This window comes from Ipomoea triloba, chromosome 1, assembly GCF_003576645.1.
Source record: "Ipomoea triloba cultivar NCNSP0323 chromosome 1, ASM357664v1".
Taxonomy (NCBI): Eukaryota; Viridiplantae; Streptophyta; class Magnoliopsida; order Solanales; family Convolvulaceae; genus Ipomoea; species Ipomoea triloba.
The window spans coordinates 6441626-6460192 of NC_044916.1; the positions used below are offsets into that span (position 1 = coordinate 6441626).

Sequence of the window (18567 nt, forward strand, 5' to 3'; positions counted from 1 at the left end):
TTTTAACACTATACTGTGCGCTTTTTAACAAGACAGTGCATTTCCGAATAACTTTTTAAAATATCAACGAAAAACTAAAATTTAAACCTAATTTAAAAATGCTAAACCCTAAGAAGTAAAAAGTGAACTCCTAAACCAAATAAAACAAAAAAGTTTCGTAATAAACTTTAAAATCCAAACCCTAAGTGCACTGCACTTTCACATTTTACAAAGTGCAAATTTTAATACTATAGAGTGCACTTTTAATACTTTACTATGCACTTTTTAACAACATAATATGCATTTTTGAAAAATCGTGAGAAATGCACAATATAATATTAAAAGTTGCACGATAAAGTTGATGATATATAATTACATAAATGCCATAGCAATTTTAATTTGATCCGAGCTATTCAATTTTTCAGATGTAAGGTTGAGATTGATTATTAGCATTCTCCTATGGGGTGTGTTCTCATATGATCCTTTCCCTTAATAGCAAATTAAAGACGAAGCCATTGATAAATTCATTCTTTATAAGAATGAAGCGGAAAACCAACTTAATTTTAAATTTAAGGCTGTTAGAAGTGATTGAGGTGTTGAGTATGAAATATCAATTGGTTTTAAAAATAAATCTATATGTAAATAAAGTCATTACTGTTTTCAAAAAAACAAAAAAGTCATTACTTTAGTGTATGTTTATGTACACTAAGTTTATTTTGATGAACATATAGAAGAAATATTATGAACCTATCACATGGTAAATGAAAATAAATGTAGTACACCGACAATTTAGTATTTTTTTTTTGAAGGTAAACGTAGCTATTCCATTAATTCATAACATAAAACGTTTACATCAATGATCAATGAAATGGTAAAACATTCCTTACAGTTAGACATAGAAACAACTTTTCTAACTATGCTATAGAAAACTTGAATCACAGACTGTTTCATAACTATGAAGCTATGTTCCTTCCGGGAGCTTAAAGCTTCATGAAAGGTCTGGGTCTTCGTCATCATTCTTTTTTGCTCGCCTAGGATAAGATCAACACTTGTCGAAACCAAACTAAACGATTTATGCTAATGAAAATGAAAAGCTCGTGAAAATAACGAGAGGAAAAATGCTCGTGAAACTAACGAGAAGAAAACACAATAATAGAGAAAATAAAAAGTGGGTAAAGTCAAAGTAGGGTTGGGAGTTCAAGACTACCAACACAAATCCCAATACCTACCTACTATTATTTTATTCAAAGGGAGAGAAAACGGAAGAAGAAGATCTGTGGCGGTGCTCGGAGACAGACGAAGCTGCGACGGTGGTCGGGGCGGAAGAAGAGCAATAGCAAACATAGAAGGTGACCAAAACCGCCGGCTCAAAGCTTCATTAGAGATCCGGCCGGAGGCTGGCGATGGAAGCCGAAGTTGAACAGCAGAGAAAGGCGTTTGATTTTACAATTTAGTATTTATGTATATAAAGTTTAGATTTATGATCATATATAACAAATATTATGAATATAGTACATAATAAATATTATTACACATGATTATGTAGTATATAATCTTTATGTACATTAGGTTTTGTTTTTTTTTATTTATGAATATATAGAAGAAACATTATGAACCAATTATATTTAAATAGAAATCTATATAATGTAAGTGCCTAGTGTTTATGTATATTAAGGTTTAAATTTATGAACAAATAAAATACATATTATGAATATTATACAGAATAAATATTATTAAACATGATATAGTGGTTGATGTCATTAACGATTTAATATAAAATGATTTTTTTTAGCTATGACCCACTATATAAGGTGAACCATGATCTATAATATAATTTGCATTGGTAGGTGATATAAATGGTTAGGTATAATTTTTCAAAATAATTTGCATGTAACTAATAACAAACTCAACAACGTCAAATTTTTTAAGTTTAATATTATAATTAGGTATAACTATCACGAGACATAAAATTAATTAAAAAACGAAATTGATTGCACTATTAAATAATAATTTTTTTAACATACTCATGATTCTATTATATTTTTTCTCAAACATTTTCAACCCACAAAATTTTATTAGGGATGTCAATGGGGCGAGGTGAGGGCGGGGGACATACCCATTTCCCGTCCCCATCCCCATCCCCATCCCCATCCCCTTCTCGGGGATTATACGGGGATGGGGAATATAATCCCCACCCCGTTTATAAGTTATAAAAAAAATTTAAAAATTAAACATTAAAAATATTTAAATAAATAACGCATATATATTCATCTCCAACTTAAAGTAATATTCAATATTTTACAATTAAACATGTTACCTAAATATACATTTCATAAGCATGACAATAATAACAAGAATGCTTCTAAAATTATATATATTATATACAAAGTAATACATATGTGTGTTTTGTGTGGCTATATATATATATATATATCGGGGGCGGGGCGGGGAGAGTACTCCCCATCCCCGCCCCCATCCCCGACGGAGAATTCAAAATTGTCCCCATCCACATCTCCGATCTTCTATTTCTGTCCCCATCTCCGTCCCCGTATGGGCGGAGAATTGGGTTCCCCGTCGGGTACGGGTACAATTGGCATTCCTAAATCTAAGTCTTACCAAGAGGGTTCGAACCTAAGATCACTTATTTAGAATAGTAACTAGAATGACATCACATTACATGATAGTTGACAGATAATAATTCAGTATATATAAAATAATAAAGAGAGCATATTATATTGTAATACTAAAGTCAAAACATACCTTGCATGCATGAATACATGTGATTCGTGTGTATACGTACAATAATTAAGTAGAGCACGCCATTCCATTCCACTTGTATTTCATTTCTTTACTTTTTTTTTGGGGAGGGGGGTGGGGGTTATTTATTATAATTAGCTAATAATAACTAAATTGAAATGAAAATACCTAATAAACTATCTTTTCATGAATTAGGCAGCTATATATATTTTTTATTTCTATAATAACTTAAAAGTGTATTATGCTACAGAGTAATATAATTCATTTGAAGTATTTGTATGTAGATTTATGAAAGCGTTTCAAATACTTTTTACTATAGTATCCTTTTATAAAAAAAAAAATAGAGAGAGATCATTTCTGTTATTGCAGGGCATGGTCTAGGAACAATTAATGCCGGTTGTGGGCATGGCTAGAGATGAGCTCAATTAAGTAAGTGGAATTAGGTTTCTTCAAAAAAGGAGGCAAAGGGCGCGTTTGTTTACCAATGACCTGTTAGTTATTGGCAAATTAGACTTATTTAACTGATTTTAATTAAATAAAATGTTTAATTACACATTTCAAGAGTTTAGGGGCCTAATTGTACTTTCATGTAAAGTTGGAGGTTCTTGACATTTTCTCATTGTAATATTATAAGTTTATAGCTCTTGTAATTTGTAAGTGGATTAAGTAATTCTATTCGTAAGTTGTAACTTTGTAACTAATTAACTACACACATGCCAAATTTATTGTGGTCGAGCGGCATGGCTGTGGGCTATCTATGACTTCTCAAATGAGAGGTCTCAGGTTTGAATTTAAGTACCACACTGTAATAAAGTCAATAGTACTCAAAAAAAACTACACACACACATATATATATCTGTTCAAATGTGATCGCGTCTTCCCGTGCGATCGGTGCGAAATATATACCACTCAATGTTAGAAAATGCACCACAATGAAAATACACAAAAATACCAAAAAAAACACACCACCCAAAATAATGCACCATAACTCCCCTGCTCCTAATAGTGCATTTTCTAACACTGTGTGGTGCATATTTGCATACCTAGTGGTGTGTTTTTTGGTGATGCGTACCTAATGGTGCATATTAAAAATGAATATTTATTCATGATCCACAATGCAATGTGGACTATAGTTCATGGTATGTATAATTTGAAGACCAAACTTGTAAGCTTATAGGTTAGGTCTTAAACATATAGCAGGCCTATTTAGTTCAATAAGTCTTAGCTTGGCCTCTATACTAAATAGGCTAGGCCAAACTAGGTCAAGCCGTAGGCCACTTGATAGAGGTTTGACCTATTCCCACTCAATTGTTATACTATGAAATCCTAGACCTTAGTTCAAAACAACATTCAGATTATGTCTGCTATTAAACTATTATGTACTTCTTCTTTTTTTGAAAACAACTATTATGCACTTGTGTCTACTATAATTAACATATTATGTATATTTTGATTAAATCAATAATTTATTTATGGCGGAAGTGGCAACAAGAGAAAGCATGGATCACGCCAATTAATAGGGTTTTGTGTTGCAAAAACTATGCTTGGGTACTATTCAATGAGCACCAGTTAATCCAACATTTCTGCCACATGTCATAGTTATACAAATTTGATAATCTTGCATTGATATACCTGTGATACTGAATGATACTTTGATAAATTCTGAAACACTAATTTAAAAATACTTATTGGACATGTGACTATTCGTGCAATGCGCGTGTAGTAACTAGTTTAAATCAGTTAATTGCACACATAATATGTTAACGGCAGACACATAATTTGAATGTCATTTTAGATCAGAGTCCACAATGCAATATCATGGACCCGGGATCCACATAGTATTATGGACCTTCGATCGAAACGACGAAATACATAATTCATACTCGGTAGGTACATAATTTCCTAACACAAAGGCACATACAGATGTTATATATTTACTTATTTTTCAAATATGATTTAAGTACATAATTTGTGTTCATAAGCACAATTTCACCAACACCAGAATTCATAACATAAAACACAATTACTATTTTGTTTCAAGTACAAAATTCATACTCTTAATATACAAAATTTCATAATACAATGAGCAAACTGCAAACATACAAGGCAAGTTTAAGCTTTGGCACAAAAGAATGAAAAACTGAAACAGCATCACCACAACAACAAATTCTCAATCTCCAACTAAAACTAGACACCTATACTTGGAATTCAGATGCAAGTAAGGGTCCAATCAAGAGATCTTTTGAAACAGAAAATTCAGGCATTCAATTCACAGCAATAATATAATGTCGCCTATGTGAGCAGTTGCACTGTATTGTCCTGGACCTCGAGTAGCCTGGCCTCGGAATAGGAAACATAATAGAACTCAGAGATTATGGCTGTGAATAGAATGAAAGCTGCTCCACCTGCAAACACTCCTTTCCTCAATGTTTCACAGGAAAATGGTATGTCTTCTAATAAGAAAGATACTCTGTCGGTTGTGTGATGAGAGTTCCTCACAGAACCAACCAGCAAGAACCCCGAGGCTATAAAAAATGTGACCCTGAAGCAAATTCAAGTTTTTTTTTTTTGGGTTAATGATGCAATTATGTAACTGTGAGTTACCAGAAAATTAGGTGCATTCATACCAGGAGATTATAAATAGGAGAAGTGCACAAGTCCGAGAGGGTCCAGGGATCAAAGCCCTTCCACAGCAGAAGCAGCGGCTTGCCACCATTATAAGAAATTGAGTAGCCATGAGGAATAAGAAGGCACCCACACCAAAACCAGTAGCAATGTCTGAGTCATAAACACAGTAGCTGTAAGTGTATTCAGTGTTAATATGAATCTGTGCCTGTAAAGAAACAAAATTCAATTCCTGTTAATTAAAGCTCACACAAAATCATCACTTGAATATTCTATATATTAATCAAAATTCAAGATGTTGGATTTTCCCTTATATCTTAGGAATTAATTCAGTTCAGTAATATACTGAACAACCCAACGGTTCGGTAAAAACCCGAACCGAATATCGTTTAATTTTTTTTTAAAATAAATAAATAAATATAATAATAATAATTAAATCCAAATCCTTAATTACTAAATTCTTAATCGCAGAGGAACACCGCTTGTCCGCTCCGGCATACTTTTGTTTGGCCTCTGCAATGGAACAAGCCTCACCTGCTGTCCTCGCCTAAGTTTATATGCTTGCATATGTATATGAGCATTTCCCCTGAGTTAAATGTAGGTGTTCAACATAATTAATGCATTCAATAAAATTGGAACTCAACCTAAGTTTATATGCTTGCATAATTGTCTGTCTAAGTGAAAATATTACATATGGGCGTGGAACATTGTTGTTCATGGTTATGCTATTCATTTGGGTGGTTTCCGTTTCTCTTCTATTTCAGTTATTTATGATTTTGCTGACGGATTTGGATCTGAACAAAAACGTTTGCTAGGCTATATAAATAAATTATAAAAGTATTCTCCAAAGTATTTTTTAAAGATGTTATAATCTCATTAAATGAGTTTGATTGAACTCAATGGATGCAGAATGGATTTTTAATCCTAAATTATTAGTAAAAATAAATAAATAATTATTTGTGCAAAAACACTAAGAAATTTTGGGGGTTGAGGTTCCTAAATCGAAATGAACTAAAATGCTAAACCAAACAAATAACCATCCATTTTCAAGCTCATTTTGGATTTGATTTGCACTGCGCAAGAGACAGCCTCTATATGTTATACAATTCAACTTCCTTCTAAAGGATCTTGTATATATAGTGGTGCAAATCTCCTTCTTTTTTTTCAATATGGGACAAAAGTTACTTATAAGCCTTTCTACCTCCATTTTCCAACTCAAACGGATCTACTTTGAGAATCAATTTCACTTATTATCCATTTTGAGCATACAATATATCGATCTCTTCGTCTCACTACGAAAAACACGAATCTACTTTCACCCGACACAAAATTGGAATTGGATCCCACATATATTTGTACCACAAAATACCCACATACAATGTCATTTTATACTATTTTTTTCCAACATTATATATTAAGGACTTAATTATGTGGTGTAAATTGACTAGGCTTATTAAGTAGTTTGGTTGAACTGAATGACTATGCCTATAATCTACTGCTATGCATATATAAAGTCTATATTGATAAGATACACAGGATATACATTATATACAACCTTAAGTTTTGATACTCAAACCATAGAATAATACCAATACTACAATATCTAGGTTCTAAGTTAAGTATGAGACAAAACAACTAACACGTACAACCTGAGAGGATATCAAATATGACTGGAGATTACACCACTTTCGCTGCTATTAAGATTAGATTTCTCATAGATTTTATTTAGTAATGTTAAACTACATTTATATCTAAAATAAGATTCACATTACACTGCTTCATTACGTTTTTTTTTTCCCCTTTTTTTTTGTAGGTATACTTCATTACTTCATCCCATTGAAGTTCAACGTTTTACCCAGAAACAAGATCATAGACACACAATTCACATTAAAAGAAAAACGAATTGAACGCTAACGAAAGAAAAGAGTGTTGGTAACAAATAAATTGGGATTTTTAATATAGTGTAATGAATTTGTTTGAGGGAGGGGGATGATGCTCACTGTGTTTCGCTTCAGCTCAGCAGCTACTGCCAACCCAAAAGCTATGAGATCAACCACAAACACACTTATCATTAACAGCTTCGAAGCCATTTTTGGAACGTACGTAGTAGTGAATTGAAGCTTAGCTTCTTCAATTCAGATGTAGATCGACCTCTTCCTTTTGAATTGGTTCCGCAGGCTGGCCTGGCCTGGTTTCCAGTTTTGCAGTTGCCATAATTTCTTCCATTATTGTAAAGATTCTCCCAGCAACCTATCAAAAATTTACATGCTTTATTAATTTAGAGTTGAAGATTCTCCGGTAATGTAATATATAGTTTTAGTTGTTGGCCTGGCTTGTTGTACTATGGAGTATGAACCATAGTTGGTTGACAATTTGACAAATTCAACACTAAATTAAACTATTCACTTTTGTACGAACGAAACCTAATCCAAACCCGTACTCCCATTGTTCATGGCTCCAAACTTTCATTGTTGGTTGCAGGAATTAAACTCTCATTTTAGCGTTCAAAGCAAGTCTTAAGTAAGGCATCTTTATTTTTTTTTCTCAATTTTATTTTTCTCTATTTTTATAGATAAAATTAATATATAAACAATATATCGTTAAAATTTTCTAATTGAGACATTTTAAATGACACTCATATTTAATTTTTTTTTATTCTTTTTAAAATAAATCTATAAGTATATAAAGTCATTACTTTAGTTTAATGTTTATACATTAAGAGTAGCTTTGTTTTTATTAACATATAGAAGGAATATTATGAACCCATTACAAGATAAATGAAAATAAATATGATCTAGTATTTATGTACATAAGGTTTAGATTTATGACCATATAAAACAAATATTATGAATATAGTACATGCATGATGAATGTTATTACACATGATGTGCATGTAGTATATAATGCTTATGTACATTAAACTTTGCTTTTATGAATGACGGGGATTATATTCCCCTGGAACTATGCTAATACGATCATCGATATCGAACTCTTGGTACACGCTAGGATCGACCCTACCGTTTCCAACCGGTTTGGCTATCCTTCTCGACCACATCTGCTACCGGGCCTCCTGCTTAGCCTACCTTGGGCGCAGTCGACGTTCTCGACGAACCATGTCTATCCTGATCGGTCCGAGCCACTAACCTTTTCTGCAGGGACTGGGCTCCATATCTAAGGGAGCATTTAGAGCACTTGTACGACCCACTTCCACCTCGTTGCACACTAGTGCATGAGCTCCACGTGCCCATCATGTCGGAAGGGTGGAATTTGTCTCTTTGTCATAGCTATAAATACTGCATTGATTGCGGACAGAGAGACTTCTGGGCTATTTTCTCCATATAGCTAGTAGCTCGAGAACCTAAGCCCACTGCCACGTTGACCGAGCTACCATCATTGAATCCACTGACACTCCCGACCCTTAGACTAGACCGGACCGATCTGAGTCATGTACTGTGTAACCGGTAATTGCCGGTCCATTATTAGTAACAACTGTATTTCTCCATTTTCAGGGTATTTATATCATTAATGAACATATAGAAGAAACATTATGAACTTACTATAGAGTAAATATAAATCTTATAACGTACTTACAATCTAGTGTTTATCTACATTAAGATTTATGTTTATGAACAAATAATGAATGTTATTAAACATGATACAGTGATTGATGTCATTAACGATTTAATTTAAAATAAAGTATTTTTGAACCAAAATCCACCATGCAATATAATAGGGACCATGGTCTATAATATACTACGTAATTTGCAATGGCAGGTGATTCAAATGGTTAGGTGTAATTTCCAAAATAATTGCATGTAATTAATAGCAAACTCAACCGCATCAAATATTTTAAGTTTAATATTATTAGGTATAACTATCACAAGACATAAAATTAATTTTAGTAAAAAGAAAAAAGAAAAGTTAAAATTGATTGGACCGATAAATAATAATTCATTATATATAAAATCATAGAGTATAATATATTATAATAATAAAGTCAGAAGTCATACTGCCGACATACCTCTGGCATGCATGATTACATGTGATTGGTGTGTATACGAACAGTATATCAGTAGACCATGCCATTCCATTCCACTTGTATTTCATTTCATTTCTTTTCTATATATTAGTAAATTATTGTAATTATATTTGTAATATTACAACTTGTGAGCTTGACAAGAGTTTTAATTTTTAATTTCTTATTTATTATGTTTAGATTTGTTGTAATTTCTTGAATATATATATTTTTTCATTTATAATTTTAGTCACATTTTTTTGGGTCAAATTTTTAGATTTAATAACAACTTCTAAACATTTTGGGTTTAACAACTTGAACCTAAACACAATCATAAATACATCAGTAGAGCATGCAACTCCATTCCACTTGTATTTCATTTCATTACTTTTTTTTTTTGTTTGTTATTTAATGTATATTCCTGGTTAGTATAATTATCTAATAACTAAATTAAAATGAAAATATTTCCTAATAAACTAGTTTTTCATGAATTAGAAGGCTATATTTTTTTATTTCTATAATAACTTAAAAGTGTATACTACCAAGTAATAATTAATTTGACCTTTTTTTTTAATACAAGTGACTCTATTACATTGTAGTATCTGTTCATCTATACTTTCTCAACCTGTTGGAGCACAAAAAGCCAATGTCATCGCCTCCACTGAGGCTCAATCTCATATGAGAGAATCATTACATGTCATCTGAACACAAGGTGGCGTTTATACACATTCAATAAAATACTATGGCCCTGTTTGGTAAATAATTAGTCTAGCCAATTTTGACTTATTTAACTACTATTAGTTGTTTGACTTTGTTAAAAAAATCAATATAAGTGTTTAGTTAATAATATTTTTGTAATTCCAAAATACTAAAATTCAAAAGACTACTCAAAGCAACCTTTTCAATTAGCTCAATCAGCTAATGTTATCAATTAATCATACATTCTAATAAATTAATCATACATTCTAATAGCTTAAGCTAACAACCATTTACCATACAAGATATACATACTTTATTAATTACGGAGTAATTAATTTAGAGTTGAAGATTCTCCGGGAACGTTATGTAACGTAGTATATGGACGTATGGTTGACAACTTGGCATGTTACTATGTTAGAATTTGTAGATTTATCTAATTTCAAGAGTTTTTTTTTTTTTTTCCTCTTGATATGGTAACAATTAATTAATGTTATGTAACGTAATATATGGTTGACAACTTAGGCATGTTACTATGTTAGATTTTGTAGATTTTTCTAATTTCAAGAATTTTTTTTCCTTTTGATATGGTAACAACAAAGATCAAGAAAAAGTATGTCATTATGCTACGATTGAACCTATCAAACTTTTTTACCAAATTTTATTTGTTTAACATAGTTTGGTCTAGACACGGTCAATGTAAAATGTTATAATACTAGTCACAAGTTGCATCATATAAGAATTGGCATATATTGTCCCAAAGAAGCATAAATAACAGACTTATATTACACAATATAAATATAAATATAAATATACAATGAGCATAACATACTAGAAAAGTTTTAAGTTTTGCCACAAAAGAATCAAAGACTGAAACAGCACCATGACAACATCAAATTCTCAATATCCAACTAAAACTAGACTCCTATACTTCGAATTCAGATGCAACTAAGGGTCCAATGATCTTTCGAAATTGAAAATTCAGGCATTCACAGCAATCTCGGGCGAGGAAATTATAAGCTGACCTCATTTATATGCTGCCATGCCTATATCAGCAGCTCCACTGTATTGTCCCGGGGTACCCCTGGCCTTGGAATAGGAAGCATAATAGAACTCGGAGATTATGCCTGTGAACAAAATGAAAGCTGCTCCAGCTGCAAAGACTCCCTTCCTCAATGTTTCACAGGAAACTTGCTTGTCATCCCTTAAGATCGATGATCTGTACCTTGTGTGATAAGCATTCCTCACAGAACCAGCCAGCAAGCATACCTCGGCTATGAAAAATGTGACCCTGAAGCGAAGTTTAAGAGGTCAGTTGTTTCGTTTTATTGGTTAATGATGCAATGTAAGTGTGACTAGAATAGCTACTTATCAGAAAAGGAAATGTGCACACCAGCAGATTATAAACAGGAGAACTGCACAAGCTCGAGAGCCTCCAGGGCTCAAAGCCCTTCCACAGCAGAAGCAGCGGCTTGCCACCATTATAAGAATTTGACTAGCCATGAGGAATAAGAAGGCACCGACACCAAAACCAGTAGCAATGTCTGAGTCATAAACACAGTAGCTGTACTCGTCTTCAGAATCCGGATGAATCTTAATATCGGCCTGCAAAGGAACAAAATTCATGTTAATTAAAGCTGAAACAAACTCATCGGTTGAGTATTCTATATAAGTATTAATTAATTATTATATTCTTTCAGTTCATTCATTGAATAAGCTAGGCTTATGGTACATGTGCAATAAAAATAAACAACAAAATGTATGCCCAAAAAGCCAATTTGAAAATCTTAGTTTTAGGCCTCTAATCTCATGGGAGATAGTGAGGAAATAATCACCCCATAATTGAGTTAAAAACTCTATTTCAAGCCGTAGGCATCTCCGCAATGTGTCCTGTGCGTGTCCATGATGTGCCTTGGGCGTTTCCAGGGAAATTTTTGTAAAAACAAGGGGGTAAAGTTTTAACCATCCCCGACAAGTATCCAATATGTGTGTTCAACACGAAATCTTGGCTTTCTAAACGTGTTCGTGCTTCCTAGATTTCAACCTAAAATCATGTAGGTAGTAGGTACAAACTACAAACACAGGCTGATTACTTACATGATTAATGGTTGGCTAAGAAACATTAGTGACAGACAAGGTTAATACGAACAGTACTTCATTTATTGTACTTCCTCACATTATAAAACTTGTATATTAGCTCACAGAGTAGACAAGAAAACAAAATCAATATGCCAGTAAACTGAGTGGCCAAGCTAAACAGGGCAGCAGAAGGCAGGAAATCAATCCTTTCTTCTCTGAGGTTAAGTCTTTAGAGAAAGACTGATAGTAGCTTTCAATTTCAAGCCAGTCAGTAAAATAAGCTACCAAGCTCCAAAGGGGTAGCTTTCAATCTTTTCTACCAAGCTCTAAAACGATTACAAGACACGAAACAGCTACAGTGCATATTGTCAAGATCATCTAAAGAAACTTCTTCATACATACTCCATATTAGGGAAACAAGTAGAAGAGAGAACATCTTTGTTATAAAGCCATTCAATTCCAAACCCAAACTATTTCAACAACATAAAAAATCAAACCCTAATACCAATATCCTTTCAGCTGAGAGTGGGAAATGCTCATATATTCCCTTAAACCCCTTCATCACTACAGAAACTCCAGATCTTCCCAAATAAACAAACAGATCATATCAAAACAACAAGCAACCCCCTCAATCCTCACAACATTCCTCACAATCAAAGTTCAAGATTCACATTACACTAGTTCCTCTCAGTTGAACTTCAACGTTTTACCCAGAAACAACACACAATTCACATAAAAAGAAAAAACAAAACGCCAACAAAACAAATGAATGCAACAAACAAACAAATTGCGATTTTAAATCTAATGAATTTGTTTGGGGGAGGGTTAGGTGCTCACTGTGCTTCGCCTCTGCTCAGCAGCTATTGCCAAACCAAAAGCTATGAGATCAAGCACAAAGACAGTGATCATTAACAGCTTGGAAGCCATTTTTGGAGCGTAGTGAAGCTTCTTCTGCCTTCAACTGAAGTTCAGAAACCTAGATCTAGATCTCTTCCTTCACTGGAGATCTAGATCTCTTCCTTCACTGAAACTCTGAAACTCTTAACTCTCTCTCTCTCTCCCTCTGCCTTCTCTCTCTAGATATTCAAAGCCTTTAATTAACCAAGAGACGCGGCTACTATTTAATTCATGTACGGCAAAAATAACCAACAGATTTTTATAAGATAAGTTTTAGGCTAATGTTAACATTTTCAAACTTCATAACTAAAATTTATCCAAAGGCTACAAATCTACCATGTATTTACCTTTACCTAATACTGTATGTATTTTTATCGGTAAACCAAAATAAGAAAATGTGGCCCCAACATTGTTGTCACGCTTTATTGTTGGCTTAAAGTTAGTTAAATAAGTCATAATTTAATTGCTAAGTTAAATAAGTCATAATTTAATTGATAAGTTATTTACTAAACGCTATCCTTATAAAAAATTGTTCAAATTATTTCTTAGAGATTATAAATTATACTATTTTTACGAGAATATACTCCTATACGATTTTCATATATCAAATCAAAATTATAGATGAAGTGGATTAGGTTTTAGAATTATGCTCGCCATTTATCCTACATAAATCAGGTCTCTTTTTTTTTTATGGCAATTTTAAATTTAATCACACATTATCGTTTTTGTCATTTAACATCTCATATTATTATTTTTTGAACACTTTTTAGTCCTTCTCATGACTTTTTCTATTTTCGTAAGGACATTTTTGTCTTTTCATATTTTTCTTTTGTTATTTTTCGGTTTCAAACCAATTAAGTCGGTTGAAATCGAAAAAAATAACAAAAGAAAAATTTGAAGAGACAAAAAGGCCCTTACTAAAATAATAAAAGTCATGAGAAGAACTAAATGTGCCTAAATATAATAGTATGAGATGATAAATGACAAAAACGATAATCTGTGATTAAATTTTAAATTGCCACCAAAGACAAGAGATCTCAGGTGGAATTAACTCTTTTTAAAATATAATATTTAGAACTAATTTCACTTTACTTATATCATCTTCTTCTTCTTCTTCTTTTTTTTTAAAAAAAAAACCTTAAATAATCACGTACAACTTCGCCGGACTAATCATAAGTCACAGGACCCCGTCCCTAGAAGAAGAGATAAATTGTAAGTCACGCAGTCTTTATTTATATTTTAAGTTGCCTCTTCCGTGATTAAAGATATTAATTAAGAATTTATCGGCCCCTACGTCTGTCTAAGCACTCTAATGAATAATAAACTCCAAAGTCGTTGGTACTATACCAAATCTGGATCCGATGGATGCGGCAGTGACAGTAGGCTGTAGTATAGTCATTGGTATAGAGGAGCAGGAATTAGAAATCAACACATTAGCCACCACCTTCAGGAGTTCTTTGTGGTGGGGACCAACAACCTATTTAATTATTTACCTAATAGGCTAATATATGTATTAGGTTCCAACCACAATTTTGACGACGACCAGTGGCCGCCATTGAAAACCGGTCATCTTCGTCGCCGATCGTTGATGGTCGATCTTTTTTTTTTTTTTTTTTTGAATTAGGGTAATTTAGCGGCGGTTAATAGTGGTGAACGAACATCGATAATTTTATTGATAACTTATTGGTTATCCATGGTAAACGAGGTTTATTTGACCTATTTTGACAAAATTGGGTGTTTAATTGCACTGTTTTTGTTGTTGCTGTTGTTGTTGTAAAGTTTAGGGGTTTAATGAGATGTGTTGGGTTAGGTTGGGTCGATCAATATGTATATGTGATACTTATATTAGTAATTGTAATACTAAATAAGAAATATAATGCCCCTTACTTATAAGAGAAAAACATAATACTTTTGAAGGCAAATATAATACTTTTATATTTTGATGTAAAAGTATTACTTTTTTTTTTAATCAAAAGTATTATATTTTCTCTTATAAGTGATATTGTACTAAAGGAAAATGTAATACTTTTGATGAAAAATGTAATACTTTTACATTCTCAAAAATATTACCTTTTCCTATACAAGTAATAAATATTTTATTCATTATTTAGTATTACATTTGCTAGTATAAATAATACATTCTAATTTGACCCGATTGGTATCATAGACAAGGATCCATGAGATGATTTTACATAAGTTTTTACCTTTTCAAATAAAGTTCAAGGGTCTAGTTAACCCTCGTTTGATTTGATGACTCTTGTCACTTTAGTATGACCTTAAAGTTTGTTTCTTTTTAATAATAATTTAGAGCACTCCTATCAGGGGTTTTTATTTGATTTAAGTCAGAAAAAGTGCCAACATGACAGAAGAGAGGGGAGGAGAGAAAGGGGAAGTGGTTCATATAAGGAGTGGTTTTTAGCACAGTAAATTCAACCACAAAAAAAATCTTACTACTAAGGATGCTCTAAATGTGAGACCTTAGATGCGTAGGGTTAGAGAGAGAATCACTTTCCATCTATAACGTACAAAGGATGGTACTTTAATTGATCGATGTCCCATATATGCAATTAGTCCATGCGTGCTATTTATTTAAGGGTTGATATACTTTTTTTATTACTTAATCCCTTTGTCGCCTCATTTTGTAAGGGATAGTGTGTTTGATATTTATTATTATGTTTGTTTGCCTATTTTCACTATCTTTTTAAATTGAAATTGTATTGTGAATATTGAATGTACAATTAAAGACTAAGGTTTCTACTTTGTTTTAACCGAATTATTTATCTGAATAAATTAGTAAATTATAAACAAATAAATAAGGAACATAAACAATAAAGCAGAGTAAAAGAACAAGACACCGAGAATTATTTACGCATTTCGGAGCTACACTCCTACGTCTGCAGGGCACTTCACGTCAGCCCAATCCACTAGATGATCACAAGGGTTACAAGGAGTCACGAAACAACCACACTACAATAATGGTTACAGAAAGTACTCCTAGCTAAGCCTTCATCATCTTCAAGCTGACACTGTGCAGTCCATACTTGATCACCAACAAAGATGAACCATCAAGCACTCATATAAGCTGATAATAACCCAAGAACGGTAGGTTAATTCTATATTTAGAGCTGACGCAAATCTAGAATATAATGGTAAGAAAGTGTGTAATGAAACCCATGATTTAGAGCTCTATATATAGCCGAATGTCCAACCACTTAAACTTGGAATTTTGCTGATGTTATTTCCTCAAATGAAGCTCCAACCAGTAGTGTAGATTAGACCCAAAATTCGTGGATCAAGAAGACTTAGTTTGGTTTGAATAAAATTGTCTCTGACGCTGATCCAGACTGTGCGGGAAGAAACTCCAATGCTGATACAGTTGACTTGAACTAACAACCTATAAAACTAATCTAAGTTTTTAACAATAATTAAGCCAACAAATAGGAGATTCAAAACGTGTATAAATTTTACACTTACACAAATCCTTAAGGAATAGTAAAACTTATTACCATTTTTTCCCCTACCTTTGGAAAACGAAATAAAAAATAATGAAAAAAAAACAATAAAAAGGTCATTATTCATGGATTAAATATAATATAATATAATATGTGTGTGTGTGTGTGTGTGTGTGTATGAGAGAGAGAGATATATATATATATTTCAAGATATTTACTTGCTTTTATTTTAATTTGGTGGTTTTGTTGGAACCGGGTCCACCATAAACTAGGTATAGAGATACAAAACTCTAGGTACAGAACCCTGGAGTAAGGTTAGGAACCCATACTACTGGACCGGGATTAAGTGATTCAAGGGATGATGTCTTAAGGAGGGAATAAGGGTGCCTATTTATAGTATGGAGGAGCTTGTAGATGGTTGACAAATGTATAATATCGGCTAGTCTCCAATCTTGGTCATACACGTGTCTCCCCACTACCTTTACATGCCAGTCACTACACGCGCCCGGTTGGGCGCAAGATTGGTACTTCAATTCATGCGAGGCTTTCTTTAATTGTTGCATTCTTGGTGGAGCCCACATAGCTTAGGAAATCTAAGCTCCTCCGCAAAGAATCGTTTCCTTCTCTATCCTCACCCTCTCTACTCTACATATGCATTATTTCCTTAAAATCACATCAAAATTCATTGATTGGATGCTCTAAGGTCTTCCCCAATTGTAGATTTAGGAGAGTTTTTGGAATAGTAAAATTCAATGAGTGGATTTTTAACAAATGTGAAGGGGGTGTTTTTTGGAGTTTTTTCTCTTGTAAATTGGGGGTTTTGGCAGGCTGGGGTGGGCCCCACTGGGGAAAATTCACTGTGCCTCATGTGCGTGAGGCTCAGTTTTCGTGCCTGCCTGGGGAAATTTATTTATTTTTTTAAATATTTTTTTGTCAGTTTTTATTTTGTTTTTTTTCCTTTGTTTTTTCTCCACTCTCATTTTCTCTTTCCTAATCACACCTGCAAAATTTCCTCAAAAATAGTTAACTATTGAGGAAGGCTAAGGGCATCCATATCTGTGGTTTTTTTGGGGTTAATGTCAGACTATAAACTGAAGCTTGAAGAATGAAATTGATGGGAAGGAAAATTAATTGTGGGTTAGTTTGCAAAATCAAGGATTTTGCAGGAAAAGAAAGAAAAAATAAAAAATAAAAAGCAGCGCACAAGCCGCGATTGAGCGGCAAATAGCGCCCCAGCGAGCGTGTGAGGAGCGAGTCAGAGTGGCCGCCAACTGGCGGCCACTCTGACATTAATATTACTTTTTTTTTTTGTTTCTTTTGTCAGATTTTTGTTTTTGTTTCTTTTCTTTTTTCTTTTTTTCTTTTTTCTTCTCATACTCTCTTTCCTAATCACACTTACAAAAACTCCTTAAAAACCGCGAAATATTTCCATTGATGAGCATCCTTTATCACTTGGAATTTTTTCTCCAGTTTTTTGTGAGCCCCAGCTTCCACCTCATCATCCACTATCTCATTCAATCGCAAAAGCTCTTCTCTACACTAGTTTGAGTTTTTTCTCAGTTTTTTGTGGACCATCATTTTCTATCATATATTTTAATTATTTCTTTATTTATTTAAATTATAAATTTATAATTATAAAAATTAATTACAATAAATATACCTATATTTAATTAAAATGATAATTACAAACATTTAAATTAATTTTCGTTATTACTCTTTTTATTTTAATATTTTAAATTTTAATTATAATTAAATCATTCAAAAATTAATTAAAAACTAGGAAAAAGTGTCAAATAGGCCACTGAACTTGTCACTTTTGTGCAATTGGGCCATTGAACTTAAAAAGTGTGCAATTCAACCATCAAACAAGCAAAATTTGTGCAATTGGTCCATTTTTACAAAAAAATTTAATTCAATTTGAGTTAAAAAACATTTAAATATTGACTCCAACTAGTATGGTAGAAGAAAATGCCACTCTTAATGTATATATATATATATATATATATATATATATATATATATATATATATATATATATATATATATATATATATATATATATATATA

General features: G+C 32.6%; 2 protein-coding genes across 2 annotated transcripts; both read right to left on the bottom strand.

Moving 5' to 3' along the window:
- Positions 1-4890: 4890 nt before the first annotated feature.
- On the bottom strand, positions 4891-7451 carry LOC116014804. Its single transcript, XM_031254760.1, has 3 exons — positions 7362-7451; positions 5364-5569; positions 4891-5278 (listed from the first exon to the last, which is right to left on the bottom strand). The coding sequence occupies exons 1-3, from the start codon at positions 7449-7451 to the stop codon at positions 5029-5031; spliced, it is 546 nt and encodes a 181-aa protein (XP_031110620.1). The 3' UTR covers positions 4891-5028.
- Positions 7452-10822: 3371 nt separating this feature from the next.
- On the bottom strand, positions 10823-13228 carry LOC116015976. Its single transcript, XM_031256144.1, has 3 exons — positions 12989-13228; positions 11466-11677; positions 10823-11363 (listed from the first exon to the last, which is right to left on the bottom strand). The coding sequence occupies exons 1-3, from the start codon at positions 13076-13078 to the stop codon at positions 11099-11101; spliced, it is 567 nt and encodes a 188-aa protein (XP_031112004.1). The 5' UTR covers positions 13079-13228; the 3' UTR covers positions 10823-11098.
- Between the last annotated feature and the right edge of the window lie 5339 nt (positions 13229-18567).